The sequence below is a fragment of the Oratosquilla oratoria genome, chromosome 24 (genome assembly GCF_046742065.1).
Source record: "Oratosquilla oratoria isolate Oo_2021 chromosome 24, ASM4674206v1, whole genome shotgun sequence".
Taxonomy (NCBI): domain Eukaryota; kingdom Metazoa; phylum Arthropoda; class Malacostraca; order Stomatopoda; family Squillidae; genus Oratosquilla; species Oratosquilla oratoria.
Window position 1 is genome coordinate 58504101 of NC_134800.1, and position 26839 is coordinate 58530939.

General features: G+C 40.1%; 2 protein-coding genes across 4 annotated transcripts in view; one reads left to right on the plus strand and one right to left on the minus strand.

The window, feature by feature from the left end:
• Positions 1-6145: 6145 nt before the first annotated feature.
• On the minus strand, positions 6146-25536 carry Catsup (zinc transporter catecholamines up). The gene is made up of 4 exons (XM_076208208.1): positions 24393-25536; positions 11411-11625; positions 11133-11208; positions 6146-7887 (listed from the first exon to the last, which is right to left on the minus strand). Exons 1-4 carry the CDS (start codon positions 25489-25491, stop codon positions 7694-7696), a joined length of 1584 nt encoding a protein of 527 aa, XP_076064323.1. The 5' UTR covers positions 25492-25536; the 3' UTR covers positions 6146-7693.
• Positions 25537-26032: 496 nt separating this feature from the next.
• LOC143038673 (putative inorganic phosphate cotransporter) overlaps positions 26033-26839 on the plus strand; it is a 28751-nt gene continuing 27944 nt past the window's right edge. For all 3 annotated transcript variants that reach the window (XM_076208203.1, XM_076208204.1, XM_076208206.1), the window contains exon 1: positions 26033-26334. In XM_076208203.1, coding sequence (XP_076064318.1) covers positions 26283-26334 — 52 coding nt within the window. In that variant the 5' untranslated portion in view covers positions 26033-26282. The remainder of the gene's footprint in view (positions 26335-26839) is intronic.

Here is a 26839-nt window from a genome sequence, read left to right on the forward strand (position 1 = left end):
GGAATGTGAAGAATCAGAAAGAAATAATAAAATTTGGTAGGTCACCACACACACGCCATTGGACACAGTTCACGACTCTCCCCCTCTGACCTAAGTTTGGGCCAATTCGGTGACCTGACTTTTGTCAAAATCCGTGGGTTACAACTCTTTTATTTTTTGAGTGCGCTTTGTCCTCTGTCCTTTGTGTATAGCGACAAGCGTGGCCAGCGATGCAAGTCATACCCTCGCGCTGCGGAAGCTGGGTCACGTGGTTGGCACTCTTGAGAGATTTTATTGGCTGAGACCATCCGCAGCGACCCAAGCTAACCAAAGCGTGGGTCGCCTGAGTCGGAGGTGCGTCATTTCACTCGAAAGCACGTACTCCGGTCACACCACGAAAGTAGCACCTTAACTTCTGCAAACAAGGTAACCCGACTTCTTAGTTCGCAAATAACCCTTACGTCCACCACAAACACGAATAGTCGACAAATGAAATAAGACAGAGCCCTCACCCACACTTTACCATATTGGGGTCATTTTAGTCACCTGCTCCTATTGGGTCACCATTTCACCCACAGGCGGAGGGGCATGAGGTTTTCTGTTGATTGTACTTAGACACCACTCAGGCAAAAGGTACAGGCACCAGAGGCAGAAATATGAAAAATCTGAAGAAAAAAAAAATCCAAGTTGGCAGGTCGCCATGCACACGCCCTTGGGTCCACTCCACGTTCCTCCAGTCTATATCAAAGTGCATTGTACACGACTTTCCCCCTCTGGGCTAAGTTTGGGTCAAATCGGTGACCTGACGATTTTTTGGCAAAATCCGCGGGTTACCCCCTTTGATTTTTTCACGTTTGTGGGGGGTAATTTTGATCACCTGTTCCAATTAGGCCACCATCTCACCCACAGGTGGAGGGCCCCAGGCCTGCTGCTGATTGGGCTTGAACACCACTCAGGCTAAAGGTACGGGCTCCAGATGCGGAAATGTGAACTCAGAAAAAGGCTCAATTATCGCAGGTCACCACGCACACGCCCTTGGGTCCACGTTCTTCACGTCTACCTCGAAGTGCACTCTGCACAACTCTCCCCTTCTGGCGTAAGTTTAGGCCAAATCGGTGACCTGGCGAAGTAGAGGTAGACGTGAGGAACCTGGTCCCAAAGGCATGTGCTTGGCGACCTTCCAAAAGTTGAACCTTTTCTCTGATTTTTAACATTTCCGCTTATGACATCCGTATTTTTGGGTTGAGCGATGTCCAAGTGCAATTATAAGGAGGCCTGGCGGCCCTCGACCTGTAGATGAAATGGTGGCCCATTCAGAGAAGAAAAAAAAAAAAAAAAAAAAAAAAAAAAAATCCTGAGATATCTACGGATTTTGCCCCCCCCCCCCAAAAAAGGGCAGTTATCGATTTGGCCCAAAATTACCCCAGAGCAAGGAAATTGAAAATTGGAGAAAAGGTTCAAAATTGGAAGGTCGCCATGCACACGCCCTTGGGCCCAGTCTCCTCATGTCTACCTCTTGGCTAAGTTTGATTGAAATCAGTGACCTGAAGATTTTTTTATTTTTTCAAAATCAGTGGATTATCTGGTTTTATCATTATTTTTTTTTCTGGGTCATTTTGGTCACTCGTCCTGATTGGGTCATCATCTCACCCACAGGTCGAGGGTCACCAGGCCTCCTGTGAACTGGATTTGAACACCACCCAGGCCAAAGGTATGGGTGCCACAGGCAGAAATGTGAAAATAAAGAAAAATGCTCAACTTTGGCTGGTCACCATGCTGCCCTGTATTCTGTGCACGAATCTCTCCTTCTGGGCTAAGTTTGGTTGAAATTGGTGACCTGTAGATTTTTGGGCAAAATCAGTTCATTTTATATATATATATATATATTTTTTTTTCTATCAGGTCATTTTGGTCACTTACCCCAATTGGGTCATCACCTCACCCACAGGTCGAGGGCCACCAGGCCTCCTGTGGATTGTACTTGGACACCACTGAGGCCAAAAGTAGACACCATAGGTGGAAATGTGGAAATGTGGGGAAAAAAAAAAAAATTGGTTGGTCGCCACACACGCCTTTGGGCCCAGATTCCTCTCATCTACCTCAGTGTGCTCTGTTCATGACTCTCTCCCTCTGGGGGTAAGTTTGGGGGCAAATAGGTGACCTGACAATTAATAGAAAATTCGTGGGTTCCCCCTTTGTTGTTTTTTTCTGATTATGAGGTCATTTTTTTCACTTGCCCTGATTGGGTCACCACCTCACTTACAACACTTTGACTTCATGCCAATTAAATGCACAGGTCATGACCTGACCCAGGTATATAAGCTGGACAGAATCACCAAAGATTTAGATTGCCTCAGAGCATCACACTGTGAGCCTAGCTCACTGCCTCCATTGCCTTCTCTCTTCTTTCCTCCCTTACTGGCAGACCACCTTGTGACAACTTGAAACACAGCTCCCTTCCCATATAATACAACTAGGTCAATACAATCATTACCTCCCTTGCCGTCTCTTCCCTTGCCGTCTCTTCCCTCCCCTTTCTCACAACTAGTGAGCCATATTATTATTGGTGCCCAACTACAATTCTAAATAAAACTTGTACACCCCTGCAGTGTTTGCCTTTCAGCCAACATCCTGACAAAAAATAAACATTGAATATAAACACATTATATTTTGGATAAAAGCAATATCCTATCATTTTTATGGAAAGCTTTTGTTATTTTGTGCTATAACCCTAAAAAACATTTGTTAAAATGCAATTCTTATAATTTGAAAACAAAGGCATTCCAAATCTAGTTTGCTTAAACATTATTCAGTATGTTTCATGTTCTTATATATAAATCTTTCAGCATAACTATCATTTTAGTTTGAAGATGTAATTGAACATTTGAATTTTGAACATGTCAGATATGTGTTTAACATATTTGATAGTGTTAAAAATATTGCTTTTAGCTACAAGCCTATAGAGTTTAATAATACTTGAGATAAGAATAGTTTGAGTTTTTGAGATATGAATAGTTTGAGTTTTCATTACAAAATACTTGAAAATTGGTTGGCACAAGACAATGATCGAGACTGAAATTTGTTGGTATATGTAGGATGGTTTAATTGGAGTGATTCTATATATAAAAGAATTGGAGTAGTAGTTGGATTTGGAAGCTCAGAAAACAGAAGAATTGGAGTCAAAGATTTTAAATATCGACTCCATGGTCCTGTTACTTTGGGAAACGAAAGTTTTCATTGCACATTGGAGTGCATTTTTCAGTTTGATGCATTGTTTTTGGTCATATTTCCTTGGTGATTGGTGTATATGTTAATTCAACTGGATGTTGTTTAGAATTGGTTATGCATTCATTCATTTATAACATTTGGGTCTGGTGGGGGCATTGAGAGATCTAGGCAATTTACTTATAATTTAGTGTTAGCATGTGAGGTTATTCCTGGGATGGGATGTACAGTGGAAATCCAATTTAATGAATCCCTGTCTAGCAGAAGCCAGATTTAACAGAAGTTTAAAATCAATAGTGGATTATCCTGGTTTCAAGGAAACATGTCTCTAAATCAGGCACTTTTCCATTATCTGGCATTTTCTGTCAGATATCTTCAATCATTCCTGGTCACAAAACAACTTAAGCTAATGGGCAATGGTATTTAATGGAAAGACAATGTAACAAAAAATTCTGTTAGATTGAATGTCAATGACAAACACCAGATTTAGTGGAAAAATTAATTTAGCAAACCTTCTCTTGGCTGAATTGATTTCCTAAATTTTGCTTCTGGTGTACATTTAATGTTGAGGCTGCTGTGGATATAGTTATCACTGTATAGTTCCTTAGAGTCTTCTAGCTAGGCACTTTGGAGAATGTGGTAGCCTGCTGCCACCAATCTGGTGTATCCTCTGGTTGAGGGATATCACTGAATTAAAACACCATAGTCCTTTTGAGTATCAAACACACAGGATACAGATGTAAGACAGAGTGGTTCCTAGCACACTCTGTGAGACTGTCAGTCCTTCCCCTGGTCTTGGGCATCCCAGTTCAAAACTGCTGACCTGGCATTCTCGATATAGTTGCCAGATTATTATTGATATTACATTTGTACACTTTTTCGTTTAGGAATGTCCCCTGTGGGGCTACAAGGAGAAGGATGCCCAGTCCCACTCCCCGTCCCTTTCTTCTCGCCTCTTACGATCCAAGTGGAAATACTTGAAGGCAGTATTCTTTTCCCCCACCACAGGGAATAGACTGGAAGTGAGCATTAAGGGAGAGCGACTGGAGGAAGTGGATAGTTTTAGATACTTGGGTGCAAATGTGGCAGGAAAAGGTGGAGTGAAGGTGGAGGTAGAATGTAGATTGAGAGAAGCAAGTAAATGCCTTGGTAGATTGAAGAGTGTAATAAGGAATAGACATTTGGGAATGGATGCTAAGAGGAGACTGTATGAAGGAGTGATTGTGCCAACAGCACTGTATGGGGCAGAAACATGGAACATGAGAGGAAGAGAGAAGGATTTTGAATGTGTTTGAGATGAGGTGTCTGAGAAGTATGATGGGGGTTACTAGGCTAGATAGAATGAGAAATGAGGAGGTGAGGAGAAGAACGGGGGTGGAAAGGGAGTTGGGAGATAGGGTTGATGAAAGAGTATTAGGATGGTTTGGACACATGGAAAGAATGAGTGAAGAAAGACTAGTAAAAGAGGTATGGAAGGCAGATGTGGAGGGAGTGAACATGAGGGGACGTCCTAGGATGAGGTGGATGGATGGGGTGTAGGTGGCTTTGGGGAAGAGGGGAATGTCTGTTGAGGAAGGAAGGGAGAGGACAGAAGACAGGGGTGAATGGAGAATGGTTGTGTATGGATGATGATGTGATGCATGAGGTGGAAAGAGCAGGGGGATGGGGGGTGAGGTAGTATGTGTGAGCAAAATTTGACGCAGCCCAAAGGGATTTCTCCCTGTCTTCTCCTTTTATGCATGGGGGGACGGAGAGGGGGGGGTCGCCGATTTAATGAAGCGGCCTTGCTGTGGATGTGCTGTGTCTTGCGACACTGCTTCTGACTCAGGGCAGTGGACAAGGTGCAGGGATGACTCGTCATCCAGGAGGTGCTAAGATAAGAGGGAGGGAGGAGGGGGGTGGAGTGTATTAAGGGATGGAATGGGTGGGAATGATTTTATGACTTTTCCTTTTTGGCTACCTCCCTTGTAAGGGGGAAAAAGCCTTGGTATATGTATGTACATTTGTACACTTTACATCATTCTATAAACCATAGCTACAAATTATATTTTGTTAATAAAAGGTGAATGGTTGTGTTTGGCATTGAATCATTTGTCTATGTATTTCATAACAGAGTATAGTGTTTATGAGTGGTTGGTGATATTAGGCATCTGTCTTGATCATGTGTACATCATGAGCTCATTTCATGATAGGGTTTTTCTTGTGCCTGAACACATGATGGTGATGCGAGTGTTGCCTTATATGGTTACAGCTTCACTCACTGGGAGGTGTTGTGTGACAGGGTAGGAGTGCTATTGAGATTTTGGTTTTGGAAGAGCATTATTGTCAATATCTTTACTGCATTATGGGCAACCATGCTAAGGGCAGTTCCCCACCCTGATTAGGTTTGGGGAGGCTATGTTTAAGGCGCCTTTTCTGGCCCTTTCCCTATGTGGGGTGAGCAAGGTGGTCCCTAAATAGGGCTGAGTCATGTAGGCTACTGCCGAGCTGTACTTCTTCCAGTCCTTAAATAAGGCAACCACTGAGCCTACATCACCTACAGTGCGAGTTGTGACTAAGGACTTCAACAGATCTCTCTCCTGCCCTCACTGTCATGCCCCTCAATGAAGGACTTATGGTTGTTTGTTGGTAGAAAAAGAATTTACTAATAGTGGGCAAAACAGTGACTGAACATACTGTTAATCTTGGTCAATGCCTTAACTTTTGGCAACTCCCAGGTGGTGGCAGGTCATGAGGAGCACTGTGTGGTGTTGGGACAGCAGTACTCAAAGTATCCCTTTGAGATCCTGCTTTGCTCTTCTCAACAGGAAGAGGAGGTGAAGAGTTGTAGAGCCTTAAAATTAAATCACTGACAGATAACTGTATACTTGGAGTTAACTTTCACTCCTCCTTCCTGATATAGTTTGAACTTGATTGCAAAAAGGATTAGTTAAACTCGGGATGGTTCTGCTCTCACATGTAATGTACTATACCTGGCAAAGCCATGGGATTAAAGGCTGCTTCACACTGGGTTGATTCTCATCAACTGTTGTGAGTTTGAGTAGAAAACACTTTGGTTACAATCTTTCTTTTCTAAAATCCTTTGCATCATATACTGAGAAGCTGAATAAGAAACTAAGAGAAGTGAAACCTATACAAATGTTAGACATTGTCAAAATATTCTTAGGGAGATCTAGAATAATGAAAACAGTCTTCTAGTTTTTCAAATTTAAAACATTTGACAAGAATTGGCCAGATATGAAGCAGTGTGTAAGTAGTGCCACCCTAATATATCACAGGTTGGAACATCCTGACCCTCTGGGCCTTCTTATAACAACTTCTTAACCACAAACTCTCACAATAATGATATTCTGGCCATACCCTAACCATACTCCAAAGACATTTAACAACATTATTGGTATCAGAATAATAAAAATTAGTAATCTAGTTCTAAACACCTCACTTTAAAAGTAACAGGTGACTGGATGATTGAAGAAAGAAGGAAAAAAAGAAAAGAAAAGAAAGAAAAAAAAAAGTAGAAAGTCCTTCTGTCTATGGAACACACTAGCAAATCTTGCTCTAAATAATTGTGCTGATATGTTAACTGTCCATCAAATTTATGTAATTTTACTAAACATTGGTGCAAAGGAAATTCAGGAATGTGAAGAACCCCAAGGTCAAGAACACATGATAAACAAATCAAGCAGTGCTACTTCCATAAAACTTGCAATGTTTTTGAGTATTATGAACACTAAAGCTTGAAGTACATGACAGGAGGTGCATCAGAATATTATGGGTTTTGTGAATAAAGATAAACACTTGTGCTATAATATATATCTATGCCCTTTTGAATTTCCTTGTACATACAAATACAGCCATGTTATCAAAAGACTACACACTAAGGACTTAATGGTCATAATTAGGGTAGATGCAGCCAATTGGGGTTGCGAATCTTTGGAAACCCAGGCTGCCTATCAAAATTGTTTTGTTTTGTTTCTCCTTTGTGGTAATTAATTGTTAGCATGGTTTTGACCCAAACATTCATTCAATAATAATTCAATCCTTAGTGTTAATTTGATTGTAAAATGTACCCATTATTTCAATTGGTAAAAAAGTAGTGAAAAAAATCCCATTCCTCTGCATTGCACGGATGACTCCAGACTGAGATTCACCCTTTAACTATAGCTACCATAACATTCTTGCCTATTAAAGAATGTACTAAATTCTGACACCATAACCATACTGGTAATAAGTAGCACACTGCAGAAATTATTAGTGGATGGCAGGGCAGTCTCCATGGTTCTTTGTAAAAAAGAAAACACAGCCCTCACATACTTCTTATAAAAAAATAATTAGCTATAGAGGCTAATTGTAAGCAACAATACATTCATTTTGTCACAACAAAAAGGGGAATAGCCACTTGTACAATCTGTCAGAGACCGTTTTCTTATATCCAGTCCCCTTTAAAGACCTGAATACTTCAATATGTGGACAGAAACAAGACCTATGCCTATAAAGTGTGTCCTGCTTCCTCTAGATGTGCAATACCCATCATTAGGCCCACTCCTGCTAGAAGAGCAACAATTTCCTTTACAGACTGCAATATCCCTGAGTTTTCTAAAAGTTCTGGAATGACTGAGACTGTAGCTATGTAGATAAAGCCACCTGCTGTGAATGGAAGGATCCAGGCAATGCTGCCCTCATCTGAAAAACAATAGAAAGGGTGTGTAAATAAATTGTAAATAAATTGCAACATTCTTTCTAGTGCTCTCTAGTGAGATGTCAACACAAATATGTCTGCAAAGGAGGCACCTGACAAGTGATAATGATTTTTAATCAGGCAATTGTTGTCTTGAGTTTCTCTATCCAGAAACCCACAGTTCATGACAGCCAACAACAATCCTGTGGACCTCCCACAGGTTTCTCTGGGGAAAAAAATACTGTTGTATGAGTGTGGGGGTTGCAAGGTTGGATAGAATGAGAAACAAGGTAAGACTGAGAGCAGGGATAGAAAAGGAGCTGATAGCTATGGATGGTAAAAAAAAATTGGGATGGTTTGGGCACATGGATAGAACAAGTGAAGAAAAATTAACAAAAAACAATGTGGAATGGAGTGAACTTGAAGGGATGACCAAAAATACGATGAATGGATGGGGTGAATGGGGCTTAGAGCAAGAAGGGAATGTCTGTTGAGCAAGGAAGGGAGAAGGCAGTGGATATGCATGAGTGGAGAACAGTAGTGTATGGATGATATTTTGACACAGTCCATTTTCTTTATTTTCCACATGAGGGGACAAAGGATCACTGTAGCTGGCCCTGTTATTGATGTGCTCTATCTTGCTGCATTGCTTCTGACCTGTGCAGTGGGCAGGAGACAGGGATGACTCTTCACCTGAGATGAGAGGGAAACAATGGGAGTGGAGTGGGTGGGATTGGGTGTGTGCGTCTTGGCCGGCTACATCCCTTATAAGGGGGAGAGGCCTTTGGTGCACACATAGGTATATATGTAAATATCTGTATGTGTATGTGTGTGTATATGTATGTGTGTATATGTGTATATATATATATTTTTGCAGAAACCACCGGGAAATTGAAAAAACAGATACCGAACGTTTTCGTCTATTTAGACATTTTCAAAGGTACAAAAAAGCAATACAGAAAGAAACAATAAATACATAAGAAGACAAGGATACTCGGAGAGGTCCCATGTTACATTTTATCACACACAATTTTGTCAATAATAAAATTGTCCAATTTAAATAAACCCAAACTCAAGTTCATGTTATTTCCAAAATTTCTTTTTATAAAACAAGATTCAATAATATTTCTTTCTATAATATTATTACAAGAAGTAATTATTTTAGAATTTCCCCAGTCAATATTATGACCATAATCCCTTTGGTGGACAAATAATCCACTGGACACTTGCCCCGTTCTAATACTATATTTATGTTGGCCTATTCTTTTTTCTAAGCCTTTGCCTGTTTGGCCTATATAAATAAAATCACAATTTTTACATGGTATATTATAAATACATCCTTCTTTACTTCTTGGGGAATTTTTAATTAACAGACTCTTAATGTTGTTATTATTTTTGAATACTATCTGGATACCAAATTTTTCAAAAATGCTACGAAGATGGATTAAATTTTCGTGGTACGGAATTGTTAGCATATTTTTATAATTAAATGGTTTGACCTGCAACGTATTAAGAAAACATTTCCTAGCTTTGATTTTTGTTTTATCAATAAGATGTTTTGGATATTTTAAATTTTCTCCAATGTCATAGATGAATTGTATTTCTTGATCCAAGAACTCAGGGGAACAAATTCTATAAGCTCTCAGGAACATTGAAGAAAAAACTGACAGCTTGGATTTTTTACTGTGATACGAGTAAAAATGAATGTACGAGAGGACATTGGTCGGCTTCCTGTAAACGTCAAATTTAAAGTATCTTCCACATCGGTAAATATTTACATCTAAAAATGGTAACATATTATTTTCTTCAACCTCTACTGTGAATTTAATGGAATGCACCAAATTATTTAAATCTGACAAAAAAGTATCCAAATATTGATCATTAGGCCAAATGCATAATATGTTAGGATTTCTAGAAAAAGAATTAAAGAAACATGACTTTACACTCCCTGCTCATACTATTATTAGTTTAATCAAATTATGTGTAATAGACTCAAATTTTGAATTTAATGGAAACTTTTATACTCAAACATTTGGTATGGCCATGGGGACTGTCTGTCTCCAATTCTTAGCAATTTGTATATGGAGTTTTTTGAAAGAGTTATTACCAAACATTCTTCCAATTAATGCAGTTTGGTACAGGTATGTTGACGACATATTATGCATATTATGTTTCTGCCCCGTACAATGCTGTTGGCACAATCACTCCTTTGTATAACCTCCTCTTAGCATCCATTCCCAGATGTCTTTCTCACTACATTTTTCAATCCACCAAGGCATTTACTCGCTTCTCTCAATCTACATTCTACCTCCACCCCCACTCCTCCCTTTCCTGTCACATTCACCCAAGTACCTAAAACTATCCACTTCATCCAGTCTTTCACCCTTAATGCTCACTTCCAGCCTACTGTCATTCTCTCCCCTTGTACATCTCATCACCTTACTTTTGCCCACATTTATCTCCAACTTCCTTCTTTCACACACCTTCTCAAACTGTCACTAACTTCCTCAATCCCTCCTCTGATCCTGCTACAAGTGCAGTGTCGTCAGCAAACAACAGCTGGCTCACCTTCTACTTTTCTCCATTTTCTTTAATCATCTCCAACCCCTGACCCACTACCCTTGCATTCACCTCTCCCACCACCCCATCCATGTAAAGATTGAATAGCCAGGGCGACATAACACACCCTTGACGAAGTCCCACCTTTACCTCAGACCATTCACTCTCTCCATTTCTAATCCTAACACAAGCTCTACTACTCTCGTAAAATTCTTGACTGCTCTTAACAGCTTTCCTCCTATCCCATATATCTGCAGTACCTCCCATGGTGCCTTCCTGTCTACCCTGTCGTAAGCCTTTTCCAGATTCATAAAAACCCAAAAAACATCCTTACCTTATCCTATAGCTTTCCCACATATCTGTCTTACCACAAAAATCTGATCAACACAACCCCTACCTGTCCTAAACCCACACTGTTCCTCACCAATTACTCCCTCTGTTCCTCTCCTAATCCTCTCAATCAAGATCCTCCCATAAGCCTTCCCAACTACACTCAACAAGCTGATCCCTCTGTAACTACTACACTCACACTTGTCCCCCTTTCCCTTGTAAAGTGGAACTATACAGGCACTCCTCCAGTCCTCCGGCACTCTACCCTCTCTTAAACAATCATTAAATAACCTCACCAGCCAGTCCACCATAAAATAATAATAATAATAATATGAACTATGACATAAAATATGGCACTGACCTGCTCCATCAGCTATTAGTGAGATGAATGTTCCAGTCAGGGCACCAAGGGCAGTTATCAGCTGTAGCTTCATTGCCTAACAAACAAAAGAAGTAAAATATCAGAAATGTTCATTTGAACTCAATTACCCTCTTCTCTACACTGACTTGTTTCAAAAAAGATTTATCACCAAGTGCTCTCTATTGAGACATGTTTCACACTTATGTCACTCAGTATTGCAACTATCGGTAACTTTGTTATATCACATGCTTCCTCTGGGCAAACAGCTTCTAGAATACCTTGCTTCTGCTACAGCCTGACTGAATAAGTATAGCAAAATCTCCAATTTCATGGGGAATCTCGTGAAGAAAAATGGTAATGGTGGTGACAATGCCAACACTTTTACCAGCCAGAAAGGAGGCCCCAATTGCTAACCCATCAGTCAGGTTGTGTGTAAAGTCAGCAGCCAAGTTCAAGTAGCCAGCAACCTTGATGTCATTGACCACTTCTACATCTGAAAAAAGTTTAGATATATTTAGTACATTATACAGAAGAAAAATATGACAGCAGCAGCAACAGTAGTAATAGTAGTAGTATTGGTGGAGGTACACATGATAACTGAAAAGACAGAGGGAATACACTAAAGGATGGCAGAAAGTGACATTGGGCCTTGCATAAAGACTGTAGTCTCCTTGAGACTATACATACGGATTGACCACTTGATCAGATCCTGATCACCTGCAACCTCAAAATCTGGTGCCAGGGGGTTTGCAGTGCAGTAATGGAAGCCTCTTTATGACAAATTTGGTCATAAGGAGGTAGTTGGTGCTGCACCCAAAAACTCTTTATACAGGTTTACAAGGTTGCAGGTGGTTGGGAACTGGCCATAAGACGTCAGTGTGACTGGGACCTTAAAGAATGTATGGGTTCTGACAATGGGCAGTAGGGAGACTATTCTGACATCCATCCCACAGGACCACAATTGGCAAGTGCCTATTTAATAAATACAGTGGTAATTTGTAAAATATCAGTGTTTGGCATTTCACCTGTTATAATCAGTGTTTCTATCCTTGGGGATAATATAGGGGTGAAGACATGGAAGCACAGAAGTGGTAAGGGACACAGTTGCAGAGGGTAGTAGAAAAGACAAATAATGATAATGTAAAAAGATCAGCATTCTCTTTTGAGTGGAGCTTAGTCCCTGATTATAAAGGAAAGATACAACTCAGGTTCTTATAGATATCACTGCTCAAGTTATATGCAGTCAACACCTCATACAGGAGGATTGCACAAATAATTACACTGTTTTTAAGAAGAAGAAGAAGAAAAGAAGAAGAAATGCTGAGTGGTGCCTTAAGCAGCACCAAACCAATGTTATTTCCTATTGCAAAGTCAGTCAGGGAATATCTTATAAATTGTGATAACATCATAAGAAGACTTTCAGGGCAATGCCATAAAGATTTTCAAAACAAAAACCTGACAGGTTATCAAGCATTTTTCCACCAATCATGGTCCACATATGTAACAAGATATAGGGAAACTGATAAGGGTTTAAGAACCATGAAGCTTAGTTCTTATCAGATAACAATACATCTTTTTATATTACTGATGGGCAGTGGGTGGGTTACAGGGATGACCTGTCATCCATGAGGAGCTAAGATGAGAGGGAAGAAAGGGTGGTGGATGGGAGTGGAGTAGGTGGGAGTGGGTACTTGCCTTTTGGTTTGGCTACCTCCCTTGTATGGGGGAAAAAGCCCTTGGTATATAGATTACAGTTGTTAACCATGGTATAGATTGGTTTGATCAACCTAAAATATAGACTTAATGTGGATACACAGATCCCAGAAAAGTTAGGTGCAGTACTGTACACACTTGTGGTTTCTCTCACATGTGGTCTACTAATTAGATGAAGGTAATTACACTCATGAGCACACCTTTACTGCTGGAAGTAGTTTTCAAATAGCTGAAAGTGTTTATATATATATATATATATATATATATATATATATATATAATATATATATAATATATATCATATATATATGATATATATATATATATATATATCATATATATATATTTATATATGTGTGTGTGTGCCCTTTGTATTATATCTATTTTGTTATAACTTCCATTGTGTGGGGACCATACCACTGACATATTCCAGTCTTGGATGAAATAGGGTTTCTGTTTATTTTATTTTTCACCTCTTCATTTATGTGTCTTTACCTATTGTAGTGTACAGGAAAGAAGCAACACTAGCAGGATCCTGTCTCTTGCTATCCAATTGATCATAGCTTAAACTCAAAGTCAAGCATAGTTCCAATTTGTTAAGTATGCATGTGTGTGTTCATGTACAATTACCTAAATGTAATATACAGTAAAGGAGCAACACTCTTGGGGTACCACCTTACTCTGCAACTTATCAAACCTAGCTTAAATCATGCATGATTCACCCTGGTCTAGGATCACATGTTGGATTCATGATCCATAGCCATTACAACCCCAGATAAGAGATAATTAGAGTTTATATATTGTCTCATCTATGGGTAATGATGTCACCTTACACACATACACAACTCCTTGCCCAGGAGAATTAGAGTACCACTTATGGATGTGTATGAATGCATGTGTGTGCATACTTACCTAATTGTAGTGTACAGGAAAGGAGCAATGGTCACTGGGTCCCATCTCTCCTCTCCAATTTATCATACCTATCCTCAAATTCATGTAGAGTTCCAACTCAATCTACAGCCTTGATTTCCAATTATCATATTTAGATCTGAACTTGGGCTACACCACCTTCTAAGCTATTCCAAGTATTTATGCACCTATATGGATCAGAGGGATCAGCTTGTTGAGTATAGTTGGGAAGGCTTATGGGAGGGTCTTGATTGAGAGGATTAGGAGAGGAACAGAGGGAGTAATTGGTGAGGAACAGTGTGGGTTTAGGACAGGTAGGGGATGTGTAGATCAGATTTTTGTGGTAAGACAGATATGTGAGAAAGCTATAGGAAAAGGTAAGGATCTGGAAAAGGCTTAAGACAGGGTAGACAGGAAGGCACCATGGGAGGTACTGCAGATATATGGGATAGGAGGAAAGCTGTTAAGAGCAGTCAAGAGTTTTTATGAGAGTAGTAGAGCTTGTGTTAGGATTAGAAATGGAGAGAGTGAATGGTCTGAGGTAAAGGTGGGACTTCGTCAGGGGTGTGTTATGTCGCCCTGGCTATTCAATCTTTACATGGATGGGGTGGTGGGAGAGGTGAATGCAAGGGTAGTGGGTCAGGGGTTGGAGATGATTAAAGAAAATGGAGAAAAGTGGAAGGTGAGCCAGCTGTTGTTTGCTGACGACACTGCACTTGTAGCAGGATCAGAGGAGGGATTGAGGAAGTTAGTGACAGTTTGAGAAGGTGTGTGAAAGAAGGAAGTTGGAGATAAATGTGGGCAAAAGTAAGGTGATGAGATGTACAAGGGGAGAGAATGACAGTAGGCTGGAAGTGAGCATTAAGGGTGAGAAACTGGAGGAAGTGGATAGTTTCAGATACTTGGGTGTGAATGTGACAGGAAAGGGAGGAGTGGGGGTGGAGGTAGAATGTAGATTGAGAGAAGCGAGTAAATGCCTTGATGGATTAAAAAGTGTAATGAGAAATAGACATCTGGGAATGGATGCTAAGAGGAGGTTATATGAAGGAGTGATTGTGCCAACAGCAATGTATGGAGCAGAAACATGGAACATGAGAGAGGAAGAGAGAAGGAATTTGAATGTGTTCGAGATGAAATGTCTGAGAAGTATGATAGGGGTTACTAGGCTGGATAGAGTGAGAAATGAGGAGGTGAGGAGAACCTGGGTGGAAAGGGAGCTGGGAGATAGGGTTGATGAAAGAGTATTAGGATGGTTTGGACACATGGAAAGAATGAGTGAAGAAAGATTAGTAAAAGAAGTGTGGAAGGCAGAGGTGGAAGGAGTGAATATGAGGAGGCGTCCTAGGATGAGATGGATGGATGGGGTGAAAGGGGCTTTACAAAAGAGAGGAATGTCTGTAGAGGAAGAACGGGAGAGGACAGAAGATAGGGGTGAATGGATAAGGGTTGTGTATAGATGAGGCTGTGATGCATGAGGGGGAGTGGGTGGGGGATGGGGGGTGAGGAAGTATGTATGAGAAAAAATTTGACGCAGCCCGAAGGGATTTCTCCCCGTCTTCTCCTTTCCTGCATGAGGGGACGGAGAGGGGGGTTGCCGAATTTATGAAGCAGCCTTGTTGTGGATGTGCTGTGTCTTGCGACACTGCTTCTGACCCAGGGCAGTGGACAGGATGCAGGGATGACCCGTTATCCAGGAGGTGCCAAGATAGGAGGGAGGGTGGAGGGGAGTGGAATATATGGGAAATGAAATGGGTGGGAGTGATTTCTATGCCTTTTTCTTTTTGGCTACCCCCCGTGTAAGGGGGAAAAAGCCTTTGATGTATGTATGTATATGGAAAACTATTTCTTCACATCCTTTAGAAATGTTGTCTTCCTTAATTTGTACCCATGACCTCTTAAAGCCCTCCTATCTTTGATCAAGAGATCTCTTTTGTCTATGTACTCTATCCCCTTTGTGACATTGTAATTACATCACCCCTTTCACTTCAATCTATCAAAGTTGGCAGACCCTGTCCATTTATTATCTCCTCATATGGTTTATCTGCCAGGCTGGGGACCAGTTTGGTTGGTGCCCTTTTTATTCACTTGATCTTGCTTATATCCTTTACTGTGTGTGTGTATATTTACCTAATTGTAGCATACAGGAAAGGAGCAATGTTTGTTGGGTCCCATCTCCTATTCTCTAATTTTCTGACATACCTAAACTCAAATTCTTGCATGGCTCCAATTTAATCTATATCTCTGATTTCCAATTATCATATTTAGATTTGAACTTAGGCTATATCACCTAAGCTATTCCATATATTTATACATCTATATGGAAAACTATTTCTTTACAACCTTTTGACACGTGGTCTTTCTTAATTGACTTCCATGACCTCTTAAAGCCCTCCCATCTTTAATTAGATCTCTTCTATCAATGCAATCCATCACCTTTAGTGACCTGAATACTGTAACCATGTCACCCCTTTCTCTTTGATCTTTCAAAGTTGGCAGACCCATTGTTTTTAGTCTCTCCTCGTATGGTTTATCTGCCAGGCTGGGGACCAATTTGGTTGGTGCCCTTTGTATTTTGTCAATCTTGCTTATATCCTTCACTCGGTGTGGGGACCATAGTACATACCAATGTCTTTTTCCCCCTTACAAGGGAGGTATAAAAAAGGATCATACTACTGATGCATATTCCAGGTGTGTTTTCTATCTTTTGCAGGAAATTATCCAGGTATTTCTTAAATAATTCTACAATGCAGTCTGACATATCTGACTTTATGGAAGTCTGTTGAAGAGCTTAGGCCCAGACCTGCTAATAATACTAACCCTGAGTATTTTTAGGCTCTGGCATTTCATTTTCAGGCCTTTGATATAGCAGGACCTTCCCCATGTACTGCTAGGGTTTGTGTTGATGCCAATATTGGGTACCAGTCTTTCCAGAATTTGCCAGGTGTACATGATCTGCTACTCTTCTCTTCTTCTTTGGAAAAAGTAGAGCCTCAGGTGCTTCAGGCATTCCCAGTAGTTTTCACCAGCCATGGAATTAATCTTACTGGTGAAACTTTTCTGTATGGATTCAAGTACCTCTATCTCTCCAACAACTGCTGAGTTAGACAGGTGACAACAATACTCAAGTTTTGACAACACCAAGCTCCTCCATAGTTATGAGATATTCCTCCTCTCTGGTGCTGAAAGTCCTCAGGATCCAGCCCATGTCCTCTTGCAGCCTTTGTGATGCAGTGTATTTATCTAGTTGTATTACACAGGAAGGGGAGCCATGATCGTGGTGACCAGTTTTTGTATCTCGCAAGATCAAGTTTGTTCTTAAATTCTTGTATTGTGTTTGCACACACTATTTCTTCATCCAATTTGTTCCATATATCTATTACTCTGTGTGGGAAGCTGTTCTTTTTCAGGTCTCTTCTGTAGTTATCCTTTTTTTCATTGCATGTCCTCTTGTTTTTCCTCTGTCCCACTTTAATAAGTCCTCTCTATCAAGGCATTATTTTCCTTTCATAATTCTGTAGATGGTTAGTAGGTCCCCTCGTTCTCTTCTTTGTTCCAGGGTTGGCAATTCCAGTTTGGCCAGTCTTTGTTCATATGTCAGGTTTGAAAGTGTTGGGACCATCTTTGTCATTGCTCTTTGTATTCTTTCTAATTTTCTTATATTCTTTTTTGTACTGGGTGACCATATCAGCGCTGCATATTCCAGTTTTGGCCTTATCAGTGTTTGTAATATTTTCTTGATCATTTCCTTATCCAGATATTTAAAGGCCACCTTTATTGATCTCAACAAATTGTATATTTCTCTGACTATTTTATTTATACGTTTATCTGGCGACATGTCTTTGGTGATGATTACTCCTAGGTCCCTTTCAGAATTTACTTTCTTTACATGTATGTGTTGACTGAAGTTGCTGTCATTACTGTCACTCTTAAATCATGGAAGCTTATCTTTACTCTTATGGGACCTTGGATGGTCCCAGTAGTAGTATTTTTTGTGATGGTGTAGTTGCTGCCATACATTTTTTTTTTCTATTAAAGGGCATGTTGTTGGCTGCCCATGAGTAAATTTTGTATGGGTCTTCTTGCAGCAAGTAGGTATCCTCTTGCAGCCTTATCTCTTGTGTTATCAGTGAAGGATGATGTTAGGACTTACCTTTTTTGTTTTGCACAAAACATGAATTGAACCAAATTCTACAATAAACAATTTATGAAGATTATTTATTGATAAAAACTCTTGTATTTACCTAATTGTAGTACCAGTATACAGGAAATGAGCAAAACTTGTTTGGTCCTACTCTCCAATTTATCATAACTCATGTATGGTTCTAACTTGGTTCATATCCTGCATTAACAATTATATCATATTTACTGTAGACTGCTGTAGATGAAGTCTAGAAGAATTAATGTATTATTACACATTCAGCTACATCTCTCCTATGCTATTCCAAGTATTTATGCATCCATAAGGAAAACTACTTCTTCATATCATTTAGACAGTCTTTTAACTTGTTCTCATGACCTTGTGAAGCCCTACTATCCCTAATCAAGAGATCCCTTCTATCAATGTAGTCTATCCCCTTTAGCAACCTGAATTTCTTAATCATATCACCTCTTTACCTTCAATCCTTCAAAATCAGCAGACCAAGTGCTTTTAGTCTCTCCTTGTATGGTTTATCTGCCATGATGGGAACTGATTTGGTTGCTGCCCTTTGTATTCTCTCAATCTTGCTTATAATTTTCTCTCTGTATGGAGACCATACCAATGATGCACATCCTAATTTTGGACAGATCAAGGTTTCTACGAGTTTTCTCATCATCTCTCCATCAATATATTAGTGAAAAAGCCATTTTAATTTTCTGCAGCAGTCTTTCACAATCCTCCTGATATGTCTGTCAGGTTGTCATATGAACACTCCCAAATCATTCTTCTTTTGCCTTTGTAATGGGTTCACTTCCCAAGATATAGCTTAATGATGATCTTTTGCAGCTATTACCCATTTCCAGTACTTTGCATTTTTGGTTCTATTCCAGTATAATGGAAACACATTTTTCACTTCTTTCTTGCATTAGAAAGATCTATTTTTTTATAGAACAGTTAGGTTGGTTTGGACAATTAGGATGGTTTGGACACATGGAAAGAATGAGTGAAGAAAGATTAGTAAAAGAAGTGTGGAAGGCAGAGGTGGAAGGAGTGAATATGAGGGGTCGTCCTAGGATGAGATGGATGGATGGGGTGAAAGGGGCTTTACAAAAGAGAGGAATGTGTGGAGGAAGGACAGGAGAGGACAGAAGATAGGGGTGAATGGAGAGGGGTTGTGCATGGATGATGCTGTGATGCATGATGGGGAGTGGGTGGGGGATGGGGGGTGAGGAAGTATGTACGAGAAAAAATTGACGCAGCCCGAAGGGATTTTTCCCTGTCTTATCCTTTTCTGCATGGGGGGACGGAGAGGGGGGGTTGCCGAATTTATGAAGCGGCTTTGCTGTGGATGTGCTGTGTCTTGTGACACTGTCTCTGACCCAGGGCAGTGGACAGGATGCAGGGATGACCCGTCATCCAGGAGGTGCCAAGATGGGAGGGAGGGAGGAGGGTGGAAAGGTGTGGAATATATAGGAAATGGAATGGGTGGGGGTGGTTTCTATGCCTTTTTCGTTTTGGCTACCCCCCCATGTAGGGGGAAAAAGCCTTTGGTATATGTATGTAGTTAGGTTGGGTTATATTAGGTCAGGAGCTAGAGGGCAACATAAGTTTTATGTTAAATATCCATGTTTGTGTGATTCTGGAATTTCATATTTCTTAGTATTGAAATTCATGGCTCAATGACAAAATAGTATCTAGATCTTTTAGAAATGTAAATATTTGCACTTGTGTAAATGTGACTTATCTAAAGGATAACCATCCAAGATGTAAGCATAGAAATAAACTGTTACTGTTAAATTTTTAGAAGTGCAAACCTACGTGATATAGCATTAGAAAATTAAATATCAATCTTATAAATTATAATATGTAATGTAATATAAATTTTTCTTGGCAGAAATCAATACCAGAAAAAGTTGAGAAAAGTGATACAATAGAATGGAGCCATGGCAATTGCTTAAGATGCCATCTTTGTTTTGATAGATGTGGTAAAAATAATCAAAGTATGACAAATTCATCTATTCTAACCTAACCTGCATTTAGTAATGCACTGCCTGTATTTGGTAAATTTTTAGAAGTGCACACCTATGCGATACACTCGCAGTAATATAAAAGTAAATAATTTTGTATATTATAATACATCAATGTACAGGTAACTTGATTTACGCGTCTTTGATGTGCGCAAATTTGTTATAACGCGACCTAAAAAATATTAGAATTAGTTTAATTTACGCTATTTATTTGCTAAGACGCGATTTGGCCCAACCGCATTTTCAAACTGTCCGCCAGAGAGTTCCGCGGCCGGCCGACAGGTGGCGGGCCTTCCCACTCCTCATTCATTGTTTACTGGCTTACAGGCCTCTTTCGCTCTGCTACTAACAACGAGAACAGACCTCCTCATATCAGCATACTATTATACTGTACTACCAGCCTATCATCATGGCCCCAAAACGTCCTTCATCGTCTTCTGCAAGCACCAGCGGCCCTGCGGGGAAGGGACTTAGTGAAGCGCTGGCACAACTTAAGGACTCTATTGACAAATTTGAAAACATGGACCCCAATGTGGAACGTAGCAGCACAGTTAGAAGAAAAGTCATGGATGCAGTGTTCTGCTACACACAGATGCCTACAGAATTTCAAAAGAAACAGCGCCAGACCACCGTGTTGCAATTCTTCAAAAAAGCACCAGTGCAAAAAGACATGACAGAAGAGGATGTGGATGACCCTGCAGCTGTGGAAGTGCAGGTGGACGTGGATGTGCCAGAACAATTGGACAGTGAGCGTAGTGAGTGACTGTTGTGGTATAAGTGATGAGTGGTAGAACTACGTAAGTAGTACAGTGTACAATTGTTTTTCTCTTTTATAAATACATTAGAAGGTTTAGAATTAGATATTATTAGTATTTTACAGTATTTACTGTACGTTTATTAGCCAAATAAGATGTGTTTTTTGTACAAACATTGCAACTTTTATGGATCAAATCTTATGGCAAAAATTAATTTGATTTACGCGATTTTGATATACGCGACGTCTCTAGGAACCTATATCTCGCGTAAATCGAGTTACCTGTAATATACACTATTCTTAGTGGAAATCAATAATAAAAAGAGTTGCTAAAAGCAATAAACAAATATAGCCACTTTTACTACTAGAGACGCCATCTTTGAGGCGAAAGTCTACGAAATTAAAGTATGCTATATTTGTCTATTCTAACCCAACCTAACCTGCCTACCTAATCTAACCTACATTTAGTAATACGGTACCTGTAATTCTACAGGTCATCACACCGTCTCCAACCTTCGAATCTGTCAAAATAAAGATGGCGTCTAAAGGACTCTACACAACTTTGTTTCTGCATATCTTTTAGCAATGTTTTTTTTTTTTATATTGATTTCCACCAAGAAAAATATCTATTACATTGATGTATTTCTATCGTTGGTTTCCACTAAGAAAAATGTATGTTACATTAATGTATTATAATTTACGGTATTTGTTCAGTTGTGTACATGGACATGATATAGCATTAGAAAATAGGACGAGGAAGTCATATCAGAGGTACAAAGAAAAGAAAAGAGAAGTAAAGCACAAGGTTAAGGAGGCAAAGAGGAGAGCAGATGTGAAATGGGATAAGAGTATGACAGAGAATTTTGAAAGTAATAAAAAGATGTTTTGGAAAGAAATTAAGAGAGGAAGAGGAGGTGAATCAAGTAGAGAAGAAAAGGTAAAAGGTGCAGATGGAGAGATGATAATGGAAGAGAAGGCAGTAAGGGGAAGATGAGCAGAGTATTTTAGGGAGTCGCTAAATGTGAAGGAGGATAGGGAGGGAAAGATAGTTGCAGTGGGAAATGCTAAGAAAATGACAGTGATGAGTGAGGAAAATGGAGGAGAAATAAGGAAGGATGAAGTGAAGGCAGTTGTTAAGATGATGAGAGCAGGTAAGGCACCTGGTCTGGATGGATGCCATGCAGAATGTCTAAAAAAAGGAGGTACAGTGATGGTGGACTGGCTGGTCAGGTTATTCAATGTTTGCTGGAGAGAGGGTAGGGTGCCGGAGGACTGGAGGAGTGCCTGTATAGTTCCACTTTACAAGGAAAAAGGGGACAAGTGTGAGTGTAGTAGTTTCAGAGGGATTAGCTTGTTAAGTGTAGTTGGGAAGGGTTATGGGAGCATCTTGATTGGGAGGATTAGGAGAGGAACAGAGGGAGTAATTGGTGAGGAACAGTGTGGATTTAGGACAGGTAGAGGTTGTGTAGATCAGATTTTTGTGGTAAGACATATGTGAGAAAGCTATAGGAAAGGGGAAGGATGTTTTTTGGGCTTTTATGGATCTGGAAATGGCTTACGACAGGGTAGACAGGAAGGCATTGTGGGAGGTTTTGTGGATATATGGGATAGGAGGAAAGCTTCTAGGAGCTGTCAAGAGTTTTTACGAGAGTAGTAGAGCATGTGTCAGGATTAGTGAGTGGATCGAGGTAAAGGTGGGACTTCATCAGTGATGCGTTATGTCACCCTGGCTGTTCAACTTGTACATGGATGGGGTGGTGCGAGAGGTAAATGCAAGGGTGGTGGGTCAGGGATTGGAGATGGTAAAAGAAAATGGAGAAAAGTGGGAGGTGAGCCAGCTGTTGTTTGCGGACGACACTGTGCTTGTAACAGGATTGGAGGAGGTATTGTGGAAGTTGATGACAGAGTTTGGGAGAGTGTGTGAAAGAACAAAGCTGAAGATAAATGTGGGTAAAAGTAAGATGATGAGATGTACATGGGGTGAAAGTGGCAGCAGACTGGAAGTGAGCATTAAGGGAGAGCGACTGGAGGAAGTGGATTGTTTTAGATACTTGGGTGCAAATGTGGCAGGAAAAGGTGGAGTGAAGGTGGAGGTAGAATGTAGATTGAGAGAAGTGAGTAAATGCCTTGGTGGATTAAAAAGTGTAATGAGGAATAGACATTTGGGAATGGATGCTAAGAGGATATTGTATGAAGGAGTGATTGTGCCAACAGCACTGTATTGGGCAGAAACATGGAACATAAGAGAGGAAGAGAGAAGGAGTTTGAATGTGTTAGAGATGAGGTGTCTGAGAAGTATGATAGGTGTTACTAGGCTAGATAGAGTGAGAAATGAGGAGGTGAGGAGGAGAACAGGAGTGGAAAGGGAGTTGGGAGATAGGGTTGATGAAAGAGTATTAGGATGGTTTGGACATATGGAGAGAATGAGTGAAGAAAGACTAGTAAAAGAGGTATGGAAGGCAGATGTGGAGGGAGTGAACATGAGGGGACGTCCTAGGATGAGATGGATGGATGAGGTGAAGGGGGCTTTGGGGAAGAGGGGAATGTCTGTTGAGGAAGGACGGGAGAGGACAGAAGATAGGGGTGAATGGAGAATGGTTGTATATGGATGATGCTGTGATGCATGAGGTGGAATGGGTGGGGGGATGGGGGGTGAGGTAGTATGTGTGAGGAAAATTTGATGCAGCCCGAAGGGATTTCTCCCCGTCTTCTCCTTTTTTGCATGGGGGACGGAGAGGGGGGGGGGGTCGTCGATTTAAAGAAGCGGCCTTGCTGTGGATGTGCTGTGACTTGCAACACTGCCTCTGACCCAGGGCAGTGGGCAAGGTGCAGGGATGACTCGTCATCCAGGAGGTGCTAAGATAAGAGGGAGGGTGGAGGGGAGTGGAATGTATTTAGGGATGGAATGGGTGGGAATGGTTTTATGCCTTTGCTTTTTTGGCTACCTCCCTTGTAAGGGGGAAAAAGCCTTGGTATATGTATGTAAATTATATTACATGAAAGTAATATGCGATTTTCTTGGTGGAAATAAAAATAAAAAATACCTTGCTACAAGCAAATATACAAACGAACGAAGTCGCTAGCATAGGATTGGGATGCCATTTTGTCGTTTGTCAAGTGTTGTCTTCCCGGTCCAGCTGAGGCCTGGTGTACGCCCTCGGTACTTCTGCCAGTACCTCACAAGGTATTTATTCTTGAAGGAATGCTATGGAGCTGAAATCCATGCATTCCTTCAAGCTATGAAAAACCTATATACCCTGCGATCAGAAAGAGTGATTGAACAGGTCACCAACATCAGTCACAACAACGACGACAATGACGATCCGGATGACCTTAAATTACAGGTACTGATTTACTAAATACACGTTAGGTTAGGTTAGGTTAGATAAATTTATCATCCTTTCATTTCTTCGATGTCGGCATCTATCGTAACAAACATGGCGTACCATTTGTCCAGCGCGACTTCATTACTTACGAAATCTGTTTTAGCAACTTTTTTGTTTTTTATTTCTGCCAAGAAATCTGCATATATATTACGTTGATACATTATAACTTACAAAATTAATAATTAATTTTCTAATGCTATATCACGTCTATGTACACAACTGAGCATTTACCTAATTTACTAAATTAATATTTAATTTTCTAATACTATATTGCATGGGTGTGCACTTTTTAAATACTATTTTACTTTCTAGTTTATCTTAATAAACATTTACCTAGTATATCTTTGGCCTCCTTAGATTCTTTTTCTTCTTCTTTATCCTTCTTGGATACATCTTCCTCTTGTTCACCATCTTTGGATACATCTTTCTCTTCTTCACTCTCTTTTGAGTCTTCATCCTTCTCTTTGTTTTCCTTGTCTTTCTTGCTTTCTTCTTCAGAGTCACCCTTTATACCATCACTGGTCTCCTTTTTTTCATCATCCTCTTTCTTTGCTTCATCTTCCTTTTCATCTACTTCCACCCTAGACCCCACATTATGAGAGTGACTGTGTGAGTGTTCCCCCTTGAATATTCGCACAAACTTCTCTACAATCAGGAATGCCATGATCCCTCCAAGAACAGCTAAACCTACACTATTGTCATGGCTATGGTTGCCCTCACCATGGGAATGTGAATGGGAATGAGAGTGAGTGTGAGAATGCCCTCCCCCTTGCTCTTCCTTTGCCAGGAGAGCATGTGGAATGAGGTGCAAAAAAGCATCACCGAGCAGGCCCCCAGATGCAAAAGCCAGGAGCACTTTTAACAGGGAAGACTGTTCTGATGTTCCTGTCAATGGGACAAGAAACAACACCAGGTATGGAGCAATGCTGATAGCTAGTGTTGCACCAATAGCCTGTAACCATACATTCCATTTGTCATCACTTGTTCTAATTTTCTCTTCATGATGTCCATCATGAATATGATCGTGCATTTCTTCCACTACCTGGTGCGCTTCATTTGCTTCTCTGCCCCACTTATATGCTGCAGGTTCTGGGTGATGCCCATGATCATGTGCATGCCCATGTCCATGAGCGTGTCCGTGTCCATGTCCATGCGCATGCCCATGTCCATGCGCGTGCCCATGCCCATGTCTATCAATAGTTTCTTCATGATAGTGATTGTGCTCTTCTGCCTGATATGCCGCGTTCGCCTCTCTGCTCCATTTGTATGACGGTGGTTCATGATGATGCCCGTGACCGTGTGCATGATCGTGTTCGTGACCATGACCATGTCCGCATACTAAAGGAAGACAAGATAGCACCAGTAAAAACAATAGTGCTGGTATTAAAATACTAAAACAAAATGAACGTATGCTCCCTGTTATCCTCCCCATCTTCCTTACGACCTGAAACTGCAGCGGCACAAGTGTAAACAGACGTGGCGCTAAAGAAGGTTATATATTGCTACGTCTTAAAATAGCTAGATTACACTTGTTTCTACTGTTAAGTGTCCTATTGTTTAACAAATACAACTACCATTCGGATATTAGACTTTTGTTTTTGCCGATGAAACATTTACTTCATGATAAGTGAGAATTCCTTGAAAGTTAAAATTATCAAGCGAAAATACTACATGCTTGTTTCTTAGCCTAGGCTTTGATACTATAAAACAAATCTGAACTATATATTTATTATTTTCTAAACAAGCCTTATGCATTCTATGATAAAATATATAATTCCGTTGTTTTATCAGCCTATAAATGAAAAGGATGTAACTTTAAAAGAGAAGCTGAGGTAAGTGTAAAAGCAAATGACAACTATTTTGTGAAAACACATGTAAATGACCAAATAATAAAAAAAATAAAAATTTACTGCATTAAAAAGTATACAAGATTCTTTTTCAGCTTCCGCAGAGGAGACTGGTATAAATATATGAAAATTGCCGTGGCACCGTCTGTCATGATCAGCTGTTGATGATAAACAAGCCACAAGTACCACAGCTAAAAAGCTTTGTTATAGATATTGAGGTGGGAGGTGATGTTGAAATATGAATAGGGCGATTTGCGTAACAATGGCTGATAAGGGGGCTAAGTAAGAAGTCTTCAGCTAGATCAAGGACAGTCAATTGTACAACAGATAATTTTGGTTGTTCATTTGCTCTCAGTTAGACCTAGAGGCATACAAAATGGAACATGAAGAAGAAACACAAGATCTGTTGGGGCTCCCAAGATATCCAGGTAGTATAATTATAGTAACTGTTAACAGTGAATTGCTGAGTATCGTTATCATGAGGAATCTTTATTATGTATCTTATTATATACACATACACGTAACACTATACAGGAAAGGAATTGCTCATAAGATCCCAACTATTTTTTCTCCATTTGTCATACCTAGCTTTAAACTTGTCTATGATTTTAGCAAGGCTATATAATTTTTTAGGCTATTCCAGAAGTGTCTGATGCATCACTATGGAAAAATATTTTTCTTACAATATATCCTTCAGGCATGTGGTATTTTTCAATTTGATCCCGCGACCTTGATGTAAAATTGTCACACACAGGGGTCATTACAAGGTCATGGGGACTAATTAATGAAGACCATATGTCAGAAGATTTACAAGAAATACATTTTTCCTTACAGATAGATTACACATAGATTACATGAGCCACGGTATAATCTGGAAAATTGGATTTAGAGCCTTTGAAAATTGTGCTCCAAGACGGGTCTCACTAATTGCCA

What these genes read in the sequence shown, in the direction of transcription:
- Catsup (XM_076208208.1), bottom strand. Translation starts at nt 25,491, where the DNA reads ATGGGGAGGATAACAGGGAGCATACGTTCATTTTGTTTTAGTATTTTA. An exon ending in GGAGGCCAAAGATATACTAG is followed by an intron (nt 11,626 to 24,392) that starts GTAAATGTTTAT and finishes AACTTTTTTCAG; the next exon opens with ATGTAGAAGTGGTCAATGAC. An exon ending in ACTAATAGCTGATGGAGCAG is followed by an intron (nt 7,888 to 11,132) that starts GTCAGTGCCATA and finishes ATTGTTTTTCAG; the next exon opens with ATGAGGGCAGCATTGCCTGG.